The sequence below is a fragment of the Vulpes lagopus genome, chromosome 22 (genome assembly GCF_018345385.1).
Source record: "Vulpes lagopus strain Blue_001 chromosome 22, ASM1834538v1, whole genome shotgun sequence".
Classification (NCBI taxonomy): Eukaryota; Metazoa; Chordata; class Mammalia; order Carnivora; family Canidae; genus Vulpes; species Vulpes lagopus.
Genome location: NC_054845.1, coordinates 18,441,353 through 18,462,717, shown reverse-complemented (window position 1 = coordinate 18,462,717; position 21,365 = coordinate 18,441,353). Strand labels below are relative to the sequence as shown.

At 37.1% G+C, this 21,365-nt stretch overlaps 1 protein-coding gene across 1 annotated transcript in view; it reads right to left on the bottom strand.

Annotated features, from left to right (window-relative positions):
* CPS1 (carbamoyl-phosphate synthase 1) overlaps positions 1-21,365 on the bottom strand; it is a 120,944-nt gene that overhangs the window by 16,953 nt on the left and 82,626 nt on the right. The window contains exons 25-32 of the mRNA XM_041737624.1: positions 19,854-20,035; positions 13,136-13,330; positions 12,646-12,713; positions 10,492-10,567; positions 6,432-6,509; positions 3,845-3,952; positions 2,127-2,216; positions 615-785 (exon numbers count right to left, since the gene is read on the bottom strand). Coding sequence (XP_041593558.1) covers positions 615-785; positions 2,127-2,216; positions 3,845-3,952; positions 6,432-6,509; positions 10,492-10,567; positions 12,646-12,713; positions 13,136-13,330; positions 19,854-20,035 — 968 coding nt within the window. The remainder of the gene's footprint in view (positions 1-614; positions 786-2,126; positions 2,217-3,844; positions 3,953-6,431; positions 6,510-10,491; positions 10,568-12,645; positions 12,714-13,135; positions 13,331-19,853; positions 20,036-21,365) is intronic.

Sequence of the window (21,365 nt, the reverse complement as noted above, 5' to 3'; positions counted from 1 at the left end):
TACCAACTAAACTGACACCACCATGGGTCAGCTGCATTAACATCGTTTATAATTTACTCAGCCAGTTGGTTTTGAAGTTATGTAATTCTAAATGATTTTTTGCTATTTTTGAAAGAGATGAAAATTCATATAAAGTTAACCTGTTATCTGTGTGCACTATTCAAAGGAAACATCAAAAATCTGTAGTCCAGCACTTTAGTTAAAAGTTTTATAAAGTAACTTTAAAAAAAAATGTTTTTAAATTTAGTTATTCATGCGAGACACAGAGAGAGAAAGAGAGGGGGGCAGAGACACAGGCAGAGGGAGAAGCAGGATCCATGCAGGGAGCCTGATGTGCAATCTCAGGCCTCCAGGATCATGCCCTGGGCTGAAGGTCGCGCTAAACTGCTAAATCACCGGGGCGGCCTTTTTTTTACTTTTTTAAAAAGTTTTTCTAAGTAAGCTCTACACCAAACATGGGGCTTGAACTCATGACCCCCAGATCAAGAGTCACATTCTCTACCACTGACTGAGCCAGCCAGGTACCCCTCAAAATTATTTTTGATGAAAAATTATTCCTTTAATTTCCTTGAAACTTAAAAAAAAATGGCTAATAGATTTTTTTTTAATGTTACCTTAATTGCAACATAGTCAGCAGGAATTATGGGATGGTCCAATGTGGGAAGAGGTTTCTCATCAATGCTCTCTCCAATCATCACCTTGGTGGCCACATCAATGAAGTCTACCCCCAGTGTCTTGGAAACAAAGGGGAAGGATCGAGAAGCTCTCAGGTTACACTCAATCACCTGGAGAGATAACAAAATCCAAAAAAAAAAAAAAAAAGACAAGAGATGGTGAGAGCCAAATGACAACATATTAATATCCTCCCTTTCCTGGGGGTCTAGCTGTTTTTCCCCAGGACTGGCTCTCTTGCTGTCGTCTTGCTTCCCCTCCCACTGCTTACACATTTGCTAACCAGTTTCTTATTAGTCAGTATTATTGAATTCTGACTTTTTTCCATCCATTTCCCACAATTTCATCCCCAAACACTGCTGATAGATCTTAATGCAGAACTCAGATAATGCCACATCCCTACTGAAAAACCTTCAGTGGGTTTCCACCGGCCATCAGATTAAAGTCTAGTCCTTGAAGGCTTTCTATTCTCTTGCCTCAATATGTCTATGTTATCTTATACCGTTTCCCTGATCCCAGTTTTACTTTCCAAGTTTATCTTCCACTATTTCCCTAGAAAAATGATCTTGCTAAACTGAACTGGTCATTAACTCCTAAAATGTGCCAAATTTTCTCTTAGATGTTCTATGTAAATACAATGTCCTCTCTCCCTTCCTTTCCTTGTCAAAATTCCAGTCATTCCTAAGACCCAGCTTAAAATTCAAAATCTCCCTTGAAATCCACCCCAAACCAGGTATATGGTACTCAAGTACATGTTCAGGCACACACGTGTGCGTGTATGTGTGTACACACACACACACACACACACAGACACACAGGCTAGCAGATATGCTCTCTCTGTTCTATGACTCCAATACGATGTATTTGTACATTCCGTCCAGCAGCTATTATACTCTAACGTATGTTATAGGTGTCTACAAAGTCATCTTCCCAGTCCTCACCAAATTGAATCTCTTTGAGAGCAAAGATTGTTGTGTATACATCTTTATTGCCACCATATGATTTCACATAGTAGATGCTGAACCAATACTAATTACTGATTGGTTACATTAAATAGACTCAATTAATTAAGACTACTTGATTTAACAATTTTTTGTATATGAATAGTATCTAAAACTTCAGTGTATACAATTTATGATTATTCAACATATTCAGATTACTTTATGATAGTCACTGTGTCCATCTGTACTATACCAGATGGCAGACAGTGATCGTCTTTCCAGTGGATCAGAGAGCTTTGCAGAACTATGACTGATATATTAGTGTCACCAAGGGCCTCTGCCTTCAAACAAGGCAGGCTTTCTATGCTGTACAACAACCTACCCTCAGACATGAACAGCTGTAGGAGTTTCAGCTGCTCTGTCTGTGCTCACAGACAAGATCACCAGAAAGACACAAATCAACATAACCGAACACAGCAGTGCTGTCCTCTCAAGCACCTTGACATTTCTTACCAAGACATCGTTTCCTTTGACAAGAAACTGGACGTTGAATGGGCCGGAGATGGCAAAAGCCTTTGCAATCTTTCGGGTAGCATCTTTCACCTAGATCAAAAGGACAATGATATAGTGCTAAAGAGCATACCTTGGTTAGAAAACACAAAGAAAACACCTATTACTCAGATTTATTTAATTTCTCTTTACAGAGAACTATACCTCCATAATAATAGCAGTCATAATGGCAATAATAATAATAATAATAATAATAGAAGCCACTAGTAGGCATCTACCAACAAAATAATAATATGTACTAAGTATTCAAAATAGACTAGCAAGGAAAAGAACAAATAATTTTACACAATTGCTTTTCTGCCAAACGTCCCTATCTATCTGCCTCTGTATATACTGGTTTTACTTTGAGGACTAAATGGAATTCTTTCAGTCTAGTTGCTTCAGCATCAGAAACTCCAGTCCAAACTTCCTGTCAGTCTCATGACCTACCTGCTGAGAAGAGCAGGCCCTGATATTACCTGGCACTGCAAAGAGACCAGAAAGATTTCTTTGATGTGTTTTTCTGCTGCCCTGGACTCTACATGGGTAGATATTATTGTCAGAAAGAAATTATATTTCCTTGCAGGGAGGCTCTGCATGTCACATATACAAATCCTTATATCCAACCAGAGCCAGAAGGTATCCATGCAATGAGGGGCCACGGACAGCAAGAAACCAGAGCTCCTCATTCTTATTTTATAAGAGTGATTCAGCAACTTAACCGGTGGTAAAAGGCGGTAGAGTCCATGGCACATCAAACTCTGCAAGGTTTGGAAAAATCTGAGTTCTTGACATTATTTGTACTGATATGATAAACTAAAACACGCTTGAAATCCAGGGATGTTGTTCACTTAGGCAGCTGGTGTAATGATCTTCAGAATCCAGCCCAATGTCCAGTTAGCCAGACAGTCCTACCTAGATTCTGATGGCAGGATATTGGTAAGGCTCACCAAAAAAGCCAAGCCTGACCTAACATACCTAAAGAGTAAAGGAACATTAACATGAATTATTTAAGATGATGGTCTCTGAGGCCACCTAGCAGCGCATATTGAGTACTGAGGCATCATTCTCGGGAAGATCTTTAAAGCAATGGCTCCAAAGAAGAGGTTGAAAGCAACACATTAGGATGTGCTGGTTTGAGATGAGGGTAAGGGTGAGAGTGAAAACTATAGGTTCCAGAAGGTTCCTATGTGACTGCTGCACACCTGCTTCTAATTGAGAAGCATAGCTTTAAATGCAGCTCACTTGAGTGGCTCCCAAACATTAGAATCATCTGCAGCAGTGTTCTTCAAAGGGGGGGGGGGGTCCCCAGACCAACACCAATAACAACAGAATCACTGGGGGACTTGTTAAAAATACAAATTTGAGGGCGCTGCTTAGAATTACTAAATCAGAAGCTGGGGATAGAGTCCAGCAATCTGTATATTAGCAAGTTCCCTAGGTTGTTATGGCAACCTGAGGTTCCATACTGAGGTTCAAGAACCACCATGCTCGCATACAGCCAAGTGGGCTCAAAAGGGCAGGAAGGAAATCGTTATCTCTAAAATACCCAGCAGACGCAGAGCAAGAAAGTTCGCTTCATACTTACATATCACCTGAGCTATGACCTACATCGGTACCTAGTTAAAAAATACATATATTTTTTGCTTTTTCCCCTTTCACTTTTATTGATAAATGATGACCTTTTCAATGGCTCCTTGGCTGATGGTTTGTGTGGGCAGCATCAGAGTAGCATCTCCTGAGTGAACCCCTGCATCTTCCACATGTTCAGAAATGGCATGGGAGATAACCTGGCCAAAAGAAGATTTTAGAAATAGTTGTCAGGCACCTACTTCAATGAAGCTACTGCTTCCCTGTCCTGTCTCTTTCCCTGCCCCAATTCTAACCGATGCCTGGAACGCTGTCAAGTTACTTTGTGCAGTCCTTGATGAGGGGAGTACAAAGAGCTGTGCAGGCGTGTAGACTTCACCATCTACCTGTGCAGTGACAGACTGCCTCTGGGGCAGCGGACAGTGGCTGCACTGACCACCCTCCTCCATTGATTAGAATGGAGACAAATCATAGGAAAAGAGAACAACTGAACTATGTTGACTTTTAGGAATGAATAGGAAACTAAAGCATTTGGGAGACACCAGAGCAATCTTTATCTTTTCCTTCCAGGTTAGGTTTTAGACACTGGAAAAGAAAAGTTTGGAGGGGATAATGCCTAGCAAGGGGTATGGATAACTTAGGTGGACCAGAGAGAAGACTTAAGATCCAGAGCAAGAAATTTTTTAATTGAAATTTGAGAAAGAAAGGAAGCAAGAAAAAAAAAAAGAAAGGAAGGAAGCAAGAATAACATATCTTTCTCTTCTCTTACAGGTAAGGAAACGAAGGCAAGATAAGAAGAAATAACCCAAGTGCATGTGACTACTGTATGGCCAAGTCGGATTTGAAACCCTTACCTGTCACATTCCAAAGTTTATGGTCTCAATCATCATAACCTGAATGTTAACAGTATGTGTGTCGTTGGGAAATAAAAAGCTCACAGTGGGGGAGAATAATTGGGTAACCGTAAAAGACTTAAACAAATTACAGAGATGATTTGTTTATCAGATTTATAAATGGCTTAAAGCAGAGTGACATTTGAGTCTCCTGCTGTCACTTATGAGCTCTGTGACCTGGGCAAGGTATTTTATCTATCCAGCCGTGGTTTCTGGTAAGGCAGTACTAACAATGGTATCTTTGTTTGTAAGGATACAAGAGAACACATACCCAATGTCTGACCCAATATTTAGTGCATAGTAAATTTTCAAATTTGTCTAGGAATGGGGAGGCAATACTCCCACTGAGCTCTGAAAAAAAATCATAATATAGTTGAAGTACTATGTCCATTTCTGAGTGTGACTATTTAAAAATTATGTGAATAACCTGGAACATTTCCAAAAGAAGGAGTCCAGCATGATAAGCAATGTTGATTTCTGAGAGAAGCTTAGATTAAGAGCATATCCTAGCAAGCTGGAGCCAAATCAGGCCAACGGACAGGCATTATATAAAAAAACCCACAAATGTCTCTAGGCCAGTCTTACATTCTCCACTTTGACATCGGTATGATCACATCCCTCTCATTTTATACCTCAGTCTCAAATACTTAAAATGTTGAAAAGGAAGAAAGATTAAACATATGCTCTACAATTCTGGAGGCCAGAAGGTGAGGAATGAAAAAATTCTAGGGAAACAGACTTTATTTCAAAAGAAGGAATAAATGAGATATCCATATATATATGACATCTTTCAACCTGACAACTTTCTGTGCTGTCTGTAACCAAAGTTGCTAAACAGAAAACAGGTGACAACTTTCTGGGCATGAAAATTCTCATCCTTCAGGATGTGGGGTTGAAATAAGTGATTTCTAAGGGTACTTAAACTCAGGATGATATGACTCTAGTAAAAAGTCATCACTGCTGTGTGTGTGTGTGTGTGTGTGTGTGTGTGTACAGATATAAAGACTACTTTGAACTATTAATCTGGAAGCCAAAAAGCTAAAAAGATTAAACATTTTCAGTAGTGTTTTAAAGTATCTACCAAGTAGAAAATGAAGGACGATTTTTAAAATTTTTCATTAAAGCAAATAAAATGACATGGACTCTCTAAAACATAACTTCTTATATTTCAAGATAAATCATAAATGCCTTATTAGTACAACTAGCAAACTAAAGGAAAGTACTCTTCACATTTTCATTTTTCCCTGAAGTTGGAAGCATTTGTTGTACTAGCAATACAAGATGTGATGTGGTGAGCTAATTTTATGTTATTATCCTTATCCACCCTACTCTGTTTAGTTTTGTCTTTATTAATGCAATAAAAAGGTGGAGGCTGGGAAATCAAGAGAGGAGAAAAACTAGGGATTCAATTAGGAACTTCAGAAAGAAAAGTATTGGATGTTTTTATAATACCCATTGAAACATAAAAGGAAACCCACAGACAAAAGAAAATGAGAGAGAAAACTCTATTCAAAAAGAATGATGAGTACAGGACGATAATTAATTTTGAATATCATCAAAGAGAAATTCTAACAGTATGAAACACAGGATATATGATGCCCATGACACATCAACTAAATTGTCAGTGAATTTGAAAATTTCTTTGCACTGAGCAACTCATCCACTATTTTTAGAGACCCGTTTTATAGAAATCATGACCTTTAATCTGTGTTGTTTCAAAGAACAATGACAAAAAAGAAACTTGATGGGATGGCAGGGATCTGGGATATGGTGATAAAGCACTTACTCTTCCATCTTTGCCAACAGCATCCATTTCTACTTCCCGGGCCCCTTCGATAAATTTTGTCAGCACCACTGGGTGTTCCTGTCATCAAGGAAAACACAAGGGCAGACATTGTGTGTACAGTGTCAAGTAAAAATTGTATATTTAAGTAAATCCCAGGGTAATACTTGTAAAGATCTTAATGCTAAACACACTACACAGACTCATTAGCCATTTTTTTCTTTCATTTGGTAAAAACAAGGTCATTCTCTACTTTCCATGAGGCAGAAGGTCTTTCTTCAATTGTGAGTACTCCGCCAATTGAACATCAGTGCTGAAATTTCAAATATAGACATTTCAGTGAGTGAGAGGAAAGAGGGGGCTACGGAGAGGGCCGAATGGGGGGGGTCCCTTTATCTGTTCCCAGAGTCATGACCATCTCTATTTTATTTGTTTACAATTGTATATTTTTCTTGGTTCAAGTTCTTTTTCTCTTCTTACATTCATCTTTCCAAGCACTGCAATTTCCTAAATCAGTTCTCTCCAGGAGATTGTGAAAGAATTTAGGGGGAGAATCTCATTTTGTTCCAGTTTGGTTAGGTCAAAGATGGAATCCATTATTTGGAGCTGACATGCCTTAATCCACTTCTAAAGCATGGTGTTTGCGTGCCTCTCTTCCCCAAATGCACTCCACCGTCTCTCCTTAGCTCCTTCTTTCAAATGTCAACTCATGCTTCAAGGCCTGGCTTAAATGCTACCTCCTCCCCTAAGCCTTCTCCAAACATCTCCTTTTCTGAACAAGTCCCTCTTGGCCACTATCATGGAGTTCATCTCATGCATATGTGTTCAATTTAATATATCTTATCTCCTTTAATAGAATCCTTGAAGTAGAAAGGAATTTTGTGGAAAATTCAAAAGAACCAATATCTTCTGCCATAAATAAGCTTCTCTCTTCTATTAAATGTGACAAATTTCCATACTTTCTTTTCTTCAAAAGCCCATTGGACATGCAACTGTTTATTAGTCAAGAAAAAAAAAGATTCCATCTCTGTTCCATCTTTAAATATTTGATGCTTACTGCAGCAGGCTTACTGGAGCTGTACTGAGACCTCTATGGGATTTTTCCCCTATATTCTGATGATAATAGCATAACTTCAAAAAAAAAAGATAAAGTTTACCAGCTGTCTTAGCTTCTCTAGCCAACTCTGAGACAGAGATCCTTGTTCAAGTGATTTATAAAGAGAGTCAGAAAAACAGGATGGGGCAGCAGGAAAAAGCTAGTACATCCATGGTCTCAGTGGAAATTGGACTTGGCCTTACCCTACAGGAGGCTCTGGAGGGTGAATTGCAACACAGAGGAAGTCCCACTTGGAGGCAAAGGTCAATTGCTATCTAGCATTTTAAGGGTGGTGAGAGATCTTGCCTCCTTGTTGACAAAGCTTCCATATGACTGAGAATAGTTACTCAGAGAAGAGGCACAAGCTGGTAAGTGTCGTCAGCCATCACTACAGTTAGGGACAGGTGCTTCCACAGGTAAAGGGATCTGAGTGGGGCAATGACACAGCATCTACCATGTTGGGCATTTGAACAAATCTCTAAAATAGTCCTGGCTATAATGAGAAAGAAGATTTCTTAATAAATTTCAATCTTTCTGCAGCATCATAAATTGTTGACCTTCTGAAAACACTTTCTTCCTTTGATATCTATAAACTACCTTTTCCTTCTTTGTTAGGCTCCTTTATGGTTCTATTTTCTCTATTTAGCCCTTACATGTGTATCCCTCTTGTCTCTCTTAGTCATTCCTCTTCCTCTATGCTCTCTTCTTGATGATCACTTCCATTCTCAAATCTTTGACTAAACCAATACACTACTTAATTCCAAAATTATATGTACATCTCTAGAGCTAGCCATGACCTTGTATAACCCACTGCCTTTGAAGCATCTCCACTTGGATTCCTCACAGGCACCTTAAAGCAAAGGTCAAAAATAAAGTATATGATTTCCTTCCCTAAAATTTCTCCTTCTCCAGTATTCCCGATTTTAATAAGTGGTACCACCATCCATCCAGCTGTCCAAGGCAGCAGCACAGGAGTCATCCTTTTCAGATACTCTTTTACCTTCTACCTCCATGCACTCCCTAATTGCCTTCTATGAACATTCTCAATACTTCTAGAATATGTGTACTTAGCTTTTATCTTTACCATCTTTACTCTGCTCCAAGGTGCTGTCATCTCTACCCTGAGCTCTGGCAAGAGCCCCTAACCTTTTTCCATGAATGCAGTCTGGCCCCAAACTCATTATAATGGACATAGTTCTCTTTATCTGTTCCCTGCCTACTCTATCTACTCCTCCCCCATGCGCAGTGTGCTAGCCACATACTAAATACTTTATCAGTTTCTAGAAACTCCATGCTATCTGTCAGCTTTGAACCTTTACCTGTGCTGTCCTTTCTTCCTACTCACACCCACAATGTAAACCTTTCAACCAGTTAATTCTAAATCAACCATTTTAAATTAATTTTAAAAAGCCCTTCTTTAGGGGTGCATTCCAATGCATGTACACTCACCCTCAGCATTCTGTGCTTTCTTATTGCAATGCTCATTATATTTTATTGTAATTATTTGAAGCCTGATGTCCCTAGTAAAGAGAGTCCTCTGTGACAGCAGACTGTATCTCTCTTTGTATGAGTGTGGCCCCTGATACTGAGAACAATGCCATTATATAGCAGGTGCTAAACATGAGTGAATACATAAATAGATGAATGATTGATGGGAGTTGATTTTATTCTAGATTCACCGAATGGGGTATACCAGATTTTGCTATAGTTTGAAGGGGAGAATTGAATCAGAATGCACTCAGTCAGGACATCCCCATTATAAACCTTTGGTCCAGTAGGGATTCTTTCTATATGCTAGCAGAAAAAATAGTTTTAAAACTATTCTATGAGTAGAGGCCCTGTGAGATGCAGTGTCCTAGGCAGAAAAGAGAGGAGACCTGCCTCCTCATTTACATGAGCCCAGCTGGGTCTAACTACTGGCTTCTCAAAAGGAAGAAGACAGTGTCTTGCTCCAGTGCACATTAATGAAAACAGGCCCACTGGAGAGATTCCCTCCTCAGCTATCTGACTTTCATACAGAAGTGAATTCAAAATCTACTTGGTTTTCTTTTTTTGCATTCTTTGTCTTTCTCACCCTCTATCTTTATCTACTCTCTTCACTGACCTGATGTCCTTGGGAGTAACCACCATACAGAAGGGATGTCTGGATTCATGAGCAGGAACAGTCCATGCTCTTTCTTTGAACTGCTTCTGACTTCACTCTTCAGCTCCCTCCAATTCCACTTGCCTAACATCAAACTCCTCTCTATGAATTGCTCTCTCTCTCTCTCTCTCTCTCTCTCTCTTAAAAAAAAACCCAACACGCTTTTGAAAGCTTTTAAAAGGAAAACATTACTTTCATCCTTTACAGTACAAGGTCTACAGATCAATAGCCCCACTGGGTAAATCTTAAATGGATCACACTGAGGCTATAAGGGAGAAAGTAAAAACTGAGGGCAAGGGAGGAAGGCAGTTGAATCACCAAAAAATTATAAACATTTTTATTAATTGATAAATGGAATGTCCAAAATGAAAAAAAAAATCAATAGGTGAGCAAAGGAGTTTACTATTAAAATTGCAGGGCTGACTAAGGCAAAGTTTCTCCAAGTGTGAGAATTGAAAACCAGGAAAGCTCTCACTGATACATGATTAGCTTGGTTAGGTAGTCCTTGAGGCTGGGAACCCAGGGATAACTTGATCAGCATCTAAGTTATGAACAGACAAAGATGCTTATCCAGTCTCACTCACTCCTGGAGTCTAAAACCAGATAAATGTTGTGATCAGTATGCACTGGTCTTCTTCTTCCACTAACCCTAAGGATCTAAACACAATTAAATGCATTTGACTTTTCTTATCCCCACATATAGGAGACTACTGGGTGGTGAAAAAAAAGGGAAAACCATCTTAACATGGTGTGAAAAGAAAGACATATGAAATAAAGTATAAATTAACAAAAGTAAAAGTCACCAAGAAGAAATCAGACACTACCTGAGACACTCTAGTGGCCTCCTCTAGGAATTTTTTCATTTCATCCTCAGAGAATACCACGTTCATGGCTGACCCACTGGAAAGGAGAGAAGGACAGGTAAGTTTCTTTCACGACTTTGGGAACAAAGAATGCTAGACTTGATTGCTTCTCAGAACAGTTCCAGGCAATCTCTAGTTTCAGTCTGGACTAAGAAGATGCTTTTTCCCAAATTGAGTCATTACTCCATTTAATCACCAGAATAATCAACCAAAGTAAAGAGTCACCCAAGTTGGGGGGGAGAGCTGTGATAATGTCCAAAGAGAACCATGTAGCTGTAGAAATAGCGGTATCCCTAAGTATCCTTTCTGATTTGATGTTTTCACTCTGCTGGTTCCACGTAATTCTTAAACCTTTACAAGATTCATCCCAGGATCTAGCTATTCCTTTTTGTTTTTGGTATTGTTAAAGATTTATCTATTTATTTGAGAGAGAGAGAAAGAGGGAGAGAGCATGCAGGGACGGGCAGAGGGAGAGACTCAAGCAGACTCCATGCCGAGTCTGGAGCCTGACACAGGGCTCTGTCTCATAAGCCTGAGATCTTGACCTGAGCCAAAACCAAGAGTCGGATGCTTTACCAACTCAGCCACCCAGGCACCCTAGGATCTAGCTAACTTTACCCTGTTTCTTCAGAGGTCATTGACAATGGCTGATCTTAACCCACAGGTCTATTGCCAAAAAAGGTCATTCTACTACCAACCAGGTTACAAAAGAATAAAATTTTTAGTAACATTTGCAAATATAATGTACAGTATCTGGCTGAAAGGAATTCAACTGTGCCCTTCTTACTAATTATGTGAGAAAGAATGCTGATGTCAATTTATGCTGAATTTTGGTATTTTCAAAGTGTAATAGGAAGAGAAGAAAGATGGAGGAAAGAGGAAGGAAAAATATGGAAGAAAAACACTACTTTCCAGTTCTTTTTAAAAAGTAGCATTTTCTTGGGGTGCCTAGGTGGCTCAGTGGTTGAGCATTTGCCTTTGGCTCAGATAGTGATCTCAGGGTCCTGGGATTGAGTCCAGCATCGAGCTCCCCACAGGGAACCTGCTTCTCCCTCTGCCTATGTCTCTGCCTCTCATGAATAAATAAATAAAATATATATTTTTTTAAAGTAGCATTTTCTTTACCTTTTCTACTCTATTGCAAATTTTTGCACAAAGAGCTTTTAATTTCCATCTACTCAAGACAGGAAGGCTAAGGCAATAACATTGATAATTCACAGGATAGAAATCTGTCCTAAAGAGACAGATTGCAGAGATGAGAAAGGAAGCACAATACTCCAAGCTGCTTTCTGCAACCCTCCCCTAAATGTCTGAGTGTTGCTTAAATTAACTTACATTAATACCACAAAAAAGTATTATTTGACTGAGATTTACACAAAATGTCATTTAAATAAAAAGAAAAGCTTTCCACCTCATTTCAAATTTTTCATTATTTTAAAGGATCCCATCTCAAATTCCATTTACACTTTCAAATTGTGCACAGCAAATTGTGTTTCTCTTATTATCCCCTGTTCAGTGAAGTCGGTCCTTACATGTGGTAACATCTGAAGAGAGTAAGTGATAATTCACAACTTCTCTTTTGATGATAGAACTTCGTTTCAAAGTTTAATATAAAAGATCCTCACTGTCCCTGTCCCTCACCATTACAATTCATCTCCAAAAAAAAAAAAAAAAATGTGATCTCAAAACTCAAAAATTCAAACTAGAGGCCCCATCAGAAGGTGCTGACAATAGTCAGAGATAAGCTGCCAAGTCTGTTGACGAGAAAACAGGTACTGGGGAGAAAAATCCCAAGTTTGATTTGTTTTGGTTTATGCTTTTGGGTTTTTTTTAATTGTTCTCTTCTCTGATGTAAAACTATCCTCCCTCAGTCTGGCAAGGAGATGCCCTCCGCTATGCTTCTAAGATGTAGGACTGTAGACTTATTGCCACCCTCTGACAGAAAAGCAGTACGTTGAAGGACCACGCTTACATCCTCTATCTGTCATGTTGACTTGGGGTTTGTGGATGGATTTAGAAGTTACTACACAACAAAGCCAAATGCTATTAGCATACAGCACATAGTTCTGCATCTCCTAATTTTGAAATCATTACTTTGGGAAAACAACATATTACCTCAAAACATAGGAAGGTCTCAACAAGCAGGGGTAGCCCACGGAGCTTGCAAATTCCAGAGCTTCATTCTAATGAATGGAAACAACAACAAAAAGGTGCATGAATAGTTTAAAATACTCAATAGAACTGCAGAAAGGCATCTTTAGGACAAAATGGTAACACAATTCTTTCCACCCTTCCTCCCAAAAGACGCCATTAAAATGTAAGTTGGACATTGAAATACATAAAATTCCTGGTTTCTAATTGTAAATATCAATCAAGCTCAAAACTAGTTTGAATGTTTTTCATTGTCCGAATCTTAATGAGAATATTCTCACCAATTTATAACGAGCATTCAACTGCAGTCATGGAAATATACCAACTTTAAAGTAAAGTCACCAGGCACAAGAGCCTTCTCTCTGCTCTGCTGTTAGCATCTGCAGTTGTTAACATTCAGGTTACAACTCTTCAAAAGCGACCATTAAAAACAGATTTGTGTTTCTCTCCTTACCAAAGTGTTAACAGCTTTCCAGGGTGCCTGAGCCACCTTCAGCTCATCCAAGACAGCTGAGAAGATGGAGCGATCCTCAGCCCTGTCGATCTGCAGAGGGCTTGTGCCCATGATCTTGACACCATTCTTGTACAGAGGGACTGCCAGGTTGTTTGGAATCTGACCCCCAACGGAGATGATGCAGCCACCACATGCCTGGAAAAAACAGCCACGACATTGGCCACTGAGGTCACATGATGAATGAACCATTGCCTTCGTTTCCATACTGAAAATGTTTAACGTGTTGGGAGCGTTTCATTTCTCCCATCAATGGAGAGTGTTAAATGATGTCACAAGGAGATAAATAAACTTAATTCTTTCCAGGCACTTACAAAAAATCTGTGTGAGACTTCCATAAGACTACATATCATCACCGTGTCAGACTTTCACACAACCGCACATGAATGTGTGACATTTACGTGCATGACAATTAGAGAAAGGAAATAAAGACAATTAATATTTTTGCCACGAACTCTACTACCATCAAGTGCTCCTTGGACTACTGTTGTAATTTCCTAAAGGGACAAAGATCTCCCCTTCTAACGCTCACCTCTCCTGTTCCTTCTACCCCAGCCCTTCATATTCAGATTAATCATCCTACAAAATTGTTTCACCAATACTCCTATACTTGAGTTCTCCAGTTTCCTTATGCCTGAAGGACAAAGTGTAGTCTCATGACCATCAATGTTAAATGAAGAGTCTCCAGCCTTATCTGTCACCATTCTCAACACCAAGAAGATCTCCTGCTCGGGTATCCCCAACTATGTGCATGCCTGTTGGCAAGATCTCTACCCTCATTAACCTTCCCGTGCCTTTGCTGCCTCTCTTTTTTTCCCCTCTCCCTTATCTAAACTCCACCATCCCTACACAAAAGTCCAGTCTCAATCCTACCTCCCATTTTTACCTCCTTTCTCCTTTACAGCTACCTTAGCACTTGTCTACAATATCCAATAACTGATCCTCATTCTTGTTTCCTTACTATTTGCCTTAAAAGCAGTGTCTGAATCCTTAACCTTAATCTCCTATTAATAGTCAAAACTTCCAGATTTAAAAAAAAAAAAGAAGTTCCTTCCCATCTTAATTCCCTCTGTGAAACTCCTTCTGATGTTCAGTCTTCATGTCTGTACAATTAGAATAATAATATCGGTCTGTTTCACAAGGTCACTATATAAGTTAAATAAGAAAAAAAACATTAAAAACCTTACACACTGTAAGTGCATAAATAAGACATTATTATTAATATTAGAAAATATTATTATATCTGATAGGCCATTGATCTTGAAATAATTTGTATTTGCCTTAATAACCTACTAATGCATATCAGAAGTGCTGAAGTAATAGATATGTACCAAATATATTTTATCATCATTTGAAATAATTCTGAAATAGTCTTAAAAGGGATAAAGCTAATTTCTCTTTGATGAGAGAAATTATAGTACTGCCTAAGCAAACACCCTACAATTGAGTGCTTAAATGCACTGTAAACAGTATGGAAAACAATAATCCACAGCTCTGCATATTTATAAGTGCACCTACACTCCATTTATCATTTTTTATGTTCAATATACATCTCTGCAAAACCGTTAAGAAGATTTACTCTTTGTGCTGTAATAATGGTTTTATTTGCTTATTATTTTTAGTTTATTAGCAGAGTTAATATTTTAGAGGCTTAAAAACTAATTTTTCAATTAAATGCATATAAAAATTTCTTATGTAAAACCCTTCAAAGTAATTTCTAAAAGAGGAGTATTAAAAGAGAAGTATGAACCCATAAGTAAAAATAGGGGTCCATTGCACTAAATAGGAGCTCAAAGTTGAGTGAAAAGCCTTTGATTAATAAATACACTAACACTTTTTGAAATGCTCTATGAAATTGATTTTTATTTTTCAACAAATTAGCAACTTTCAAAACAGTAATAGCATAAGAAGCTACTATTCATTAAGAATATTACTATTTGCCCTAGACCATCTGTTTTGACCTTTACCATATCCCTCTGAAGCAGTTATTACTCTCCCCATTTTACAGCTAAAGAAACTGAGGCTTAGTGAAGATGAAAATGACTTGCCCATGTTTCTTACCTAGCAAATGCAAAGCCAGTTCTAGAACTCCGTTCTACACACTATAAAGCAGCTATGTTTAACTAATAAACCAAATATTTGAATCTCAAGCTATTTCTATTTTTCTGTTTGGTTTCAAAGGTGATTAATGTTAGAGGACACAAGGAGAGCTATTTCTAAAACATTCTTTTTGAAAAGTAGTAGAAAAACTTCCTCTGCAAAATCCCATTCTCATCATTGACTACATGTACAAATAAAGATCATCACTGGAAACACAAATACATCTACAGGATGTTTTAGAGTAATGGTTGAAGGTGTAGTCGTAGGTTTTGTCCTCACAGCAAAAGGAAGTCAGTACAAGAGAACATATTTGTAGGATGAAGTTAATATAGGACAGCTTTGTAAAAGAATTTCATCTCAAATTGGCCCCAACTCCAAGCACAGAACTAGCAAGGACTTAGGAAAAAGAACTTGGTATCCCACATGCATAAATTATCATTATTATCATAATCACTTAAGCCTAAATAGTTTTAAATAACTCACTGACATAAAATATCCTAAAATTCAGATTTGTTTCACTGATTTCTAAATACTATAGACTGAAGATAATTCCATCAGGGTCCCAAAGTTCCATTGATCTTACCTGGATTTGTTTGTATCTTTTTACTCAGTTTAGTTTCCTTTTTTAAAAAAAAAAAAACTTGGTATCACTAAGCTGTAGGTAACACCACACAAGAATATTTCTGAAACGGTATTCAAATGCAATCACACCACAAATGTAGTTTTAGTACTTTGGTTTGTCCTTATTTTTGTGGGCAAATTATGGACAGAATGCAAGGGAGAAAATTTATTTTACTGATATAAATAGCATTTAATTCATTGAAAGATGGCCCAGATTTTTGTAATTTTGTGTATTATCTCTAACTTACAAAACTCTACTCTTTGTACATCTGTCTTTGAGTCTTTGAGACTGATTTATTATCTTTACCATGCCTTATTATCTTAGTAGTTCACATTTTTGTAAAACACTTTAATTTTCAACACTTCAGGTAGACCCTTAAGATTATATTTAACTATAGTTAAATCAAATGCTAGGAATGAAATTCAATTCTAGTTTAGAGTCATACATTCTTTAATGGGTTTTGTCTATCATTAATGAATGTTTGTCATTCATTCATTTAACTCAAATTGTGTTACAGAGTGCCACTGTATACATATATATATACATATAGCATTAGGTATTGAAAATAGAACAATTATATCATTAATCAGAGTACATTTTAAGGGGTATGATCCAGTAAATTATTCATTGTAAAAGCAAGAAAAATTAAGGATTCCAACCAGATAGGGACATCATGAGGTGTCAGGTATATTGCCTGGCATTCTTAGACTCAATCTGGTTTTTAATGAACAAATTAAAAAAATAATAATAAATGGGTCTTATCTGGGACTGAGATATAGAAGAAAATTAATGTTCATTTACATAACTTTTCAAACCATGACTCTCCAAAGAAAAAAAGGAGAATGTGAAGTTAAGACAGGAACTGTGAGTCTTTTTTTCTTTTTTAAAGGTTTATTTATTTATATAGAAAGAGACCATGCAAGCAAGTGGGGCAAGTGGCAGAGAGAGAGGGAGAGGGAGAGAGAGAGAGAGAGAATTCCAAGCAGGCTCCCCACTGAGCACAGAGCCAACCCAGGGCTCCATCTCCAGACCCTGAGATCATGACCAGAGCCAAAATCAAGAGTTGGCCACTTAAATAACTGAGCCACCAGGCAACCCAGGACCTGTGTGATTCTTATTCATTATTGTAGCCTGTAAAGATTATTGCATAATTCATCCCTAGAAAATAGATTTAATAATAGATCTAATAAAAGAGAAGCACAGTGTTGCAACTTCTATAATAATGTCATAATTTTCAACTCATATATCTCAAAATAACTTGAGAATATCTCTCCCTTTTAAGAAGCACCCTAAGCAAAATTGTGAACTAGACAAAATATCATCTGTCAAAGCCTCGTAGATAGCAGTCACCACTTCTCATTTTCTTGACTCAACACCAAAATTAAGGGGAAAAAAATCACAATGCAAGTTTCTTCTCAAGGAGTAAGAATCCATGAATGCAATCACAAGGAATAAATGACTTAAGTTTTCTAATGATTGCTCTTTGTAAAGTATAAAAAATGTCTGCAGCCAAAAGAATATATCACTGTAACATTTTCTATTAAAAAAATTAACAAGCAGGAAGGAGAGTTTAGCACAAGGGTTCCTTCTGGGGTGCCTGAGTGCCTTAGTCTGCTAAGCATTTGCCTTTGGTTTAGGTCGTGTCCCAGGGTTCTGGGATTGACCTCTGGGTCAGGCTCCCTGCTCAGCGGGGAACTGGCTTCTTCCTCTCCTCCTTGTTCATGCTCTCTTTTTCTATCTTGCCTCTCTCAAATATATAAATAAAATCTTTTAAAAAAGTAATAAGGATCCCCTTCACTCCATCTTAGATCAAGACTTCTTTTTTTTTTGTTTTTTTAGTAGGCTGCATACCTAACATGAAGCTTGAGATCAAGAGTGAATGCTCTATTAACCAACACAGTCTGCTTTACTCACACAGCATGTCACTTTTCTGACTCCCCCTTACATTTTCTTTAGAGGTGCATCCTTGTTGCCATGGAAATAGCATTGTTCCTGAACTAGACCAAGAGACCTAGACCGGGAGAGTCATCATACTTTCTATCAACCTATGTAGCTATGTAGCCTATTGCCCTTCTAAAGTGACTCAGATGTGTGTTTTTGAATAAGTTTAGATGTCTTCCAATTTTCTGCAGATTTACTACTGAATGTTTCAGTGCCTTTAGCATCACCCAAAGATGGATTATGGCAGTCTCCTGGAGGTTGTGAGGGATACACAACATCCTCATAGAAGGAAATGTACATACATGTGTGTATGATATGTGTATATGTTAAAATAACATTTCCGGTGAGATAGTCTAACAAACACATCAATGGAATATTGTTCTTAAATTCTCCAATATAACATTTAAAAATATCTTAAATTGTAGCACTATAAATGCCAATTAACTTCAAAGAGGGGCCAATTTATTTTTTACCATCATACTGAACTCAGTTATTATGAAAGGATCTCATTAATATCCATGTATAACCATATCCAAAGGCAGTTGTAGAAGTTTTTAATCTTTCCTTAAACCATTTCAAGGGGAAATAATTAATTATGTGTAAAATGCCCGCTGTAATTCTTGTAATCCTTGTTAATATTTTTTAAACAACTATGTAATTTTTCATATATTTATGTTATGGGTCCCAGTTCTATTCTAATGTCTTAAAGGTTTTATGGCTCTCTATCCTGCTAAGCCTGGTATTCAAAAGGTACTCAAGAAATATTTGTAGAATGCATTTGGTTTGAAATGAATCTTAAAAAATTATTAGAAAAATCATGTCAAAAAGGGAAATAAAAAGTGCGTATATTCTATCTAATGGTTTAATTTCATTATATTAAAAGATAAGTGGGCCAGTCCCAAATGGACAACTATAATGATATATCCATACTAAATTTGTCTATTTTTCTTCAGTGGAATAAAATCATCACATGTTCTAGCACTGAACTCTACAATGTGATTTCAGCCACAAATCTCATTATCTTCACAGTGCCTTCACGGAGCACATATATACAATCATCTGGTTCATTAACAACAACAACAACAACAAAGATGAAACAGAAGTTAAGAAACTTGAGCAACTCAATGAATTGTAAATTCAAAACTTGAATTTAAGTACTATGTCCCTAATTCAGTATTTTTTTTGTAAGTGGTCATATTTCATACATAGGGATGATTCTCCATAGTAGCAAATTAACTGTAAACACATCAAAGGACACAACCCCTAGATATCACTCTGAAATCTTCCAGTAGTTATTTTTTTAACTGTACGATATTTTAACTTGTTCTATAGACATATAGTAACCTGTGATCATAGGAATTCACAGTGAAGATATTCTCAATAATATTAGAGTACTGGTAGACGAATAACTGTCAGAAAAAGCTGTAGAAGTACTGATATCAGTCAGAAGGAACTCATCAATCTTAAACTGAAGACTAATGGCTTCATCTGATGGCACAAAAAATTAGCTGGTCATTTGTGAACAACTGATTCTCTCCTCTGGGGACCATTCATTATTAAACTGCAACAACAAGTGAACTACAGAGATGAGGTTTATTGTATGTCTAGATGATCAATTAAATCATTCTGCAAAGTATTTTGGGGGATTGTCTTGTATAGTTAATCTGTGTCTAGCACAAGTTACCAAGAAGAGTTTTCAATCTTGTTGGAATGCTTAAAAAAAAAAAAATAATAATCACTCTGTGCCAGGACCTCAAGACTCTAAGGCTGGGATAATTTTTTTAGAGTTTCACTACAAATTTAGACAGTGGAAGACACTGGCAGCTCTTTCTCCTAAGGGGAATTACAACATTAATATATATAAATATATATATATATATATATATATATATATATATATATATATATATTGCACCTATAAAGTATGCACTGCATATATTTTTCTTCTTTTTCCCCCTTTTTTTCTTTCTTTCTTTTTTTTTTTTTCTCTCTTTTTACCTCCTGATGGTAGATGTCTAGGATCCTCTCCAAAGACAACTCTTCAAAGTACAGTTTGTCACACTCATCAAAGTCTGTGCTCACGGTCTCAGGGTTGCAATTCACCACCACTGTCTTCTTGCCTAGCTGACGCAGTGTGCGGATGCTGGAGACAGCACACCAATCAAATTCTACACTGCTGCCTGCAGAGAGGGTGAGATTGGGAAAGGGGTGGAGAAATGAAGTTACAACACAGAGAGCAGCAGAAAGATATTGCCAGTCAGTCCAGGCGAAGGAAGCTAATGCCCTCTCATTGCAATTTTTAAAACTCTAAAATGTAAATTTCAGATCCATTATGCACACTATATTAATAGTAGGAAAAACAGAGGCTAATTACACAACAATGATATGTTGGCTTGTTTTATATGCTAAGTTCTGCAATTGGTAATCTCCATATTTAAAACATTCAAATTCAAAGTTAATGGGAGTTAATGTAATGATTTAAAAAAAAAACCATTTTTGGAAAAGAACTCAAAGTGAACATACTGGCCTCAGTACACAAAAATAGCTCAGCTAGTGATCAGAATACTTGAGTTCTTGTTTTAGTTATTCCACTTACTCTGCTGTCTGAGGTCTAAACCCAATGATCCTTGAAGTGCCTTGGAGCTCTGACATATCTTGATTGATTGGAAAATCCTGTCCTTTCCAAGCATATCCTTTTAGCTTGGCAAGGCCACCCCATACAGAGTGAGTGACCTTCTAAAAAGTAATTTGAAGTACAATAATGGCCTAAATACCTCAAAATATCAACTCTACTGGGATGCCACAGAACTGAAAGTTCTGGGATTTGTATTAATCCTTTGCATTAGGATTTTGTCTCCAAAAAATTCTTATCAGAACAATAATTACTCAAAGATAGTAGCATGCTAATTTTCACTATCAATTAAGTATAGACTTGATTATCAGCCTAGCTAGTCTTCCCTGGGTCCTAAGGTAATGCAGAACTGTTACATGAATTAGGTAAAATTTGAATAGGAAGGAAGATAGGCCTAGAGAAGAAAGCAGTAGACCACTTAGCCATGAGATAACTAAAGTGGTAAAGATATAAACACTTACAACCTACTTCAATATTTGACCAAAGATTGCTGAAGTAGCATATCCTGAAGCACTTGGTTAATTGTAAAACCTAAAATAAACTATGTTTAAAGTAACAGAGTAAAAAAAAACTAATAAATAAATAAATAAATAAATAAATAAAGTAACAGAGTAAGACTACATACATTTTAAATTCTGTATTTCATCATTTCCATACTAGAATAACTTGTGAGACTAGATGTTAAATATACTCGTTCAGAAATATCATTGTCAAAAAAAAAAGAAATATCATTGTCTGTTTACTATATACTTTGTAAATGTAAGTTATTATTATATTGTTATTAAATGTCTAATTTTAAGTGACTGGGTGAGGTGTAACAATTTGTGGTGATAATATTTTAATTAAATCATATAATGCTCTGTCTATGCACAAATGAT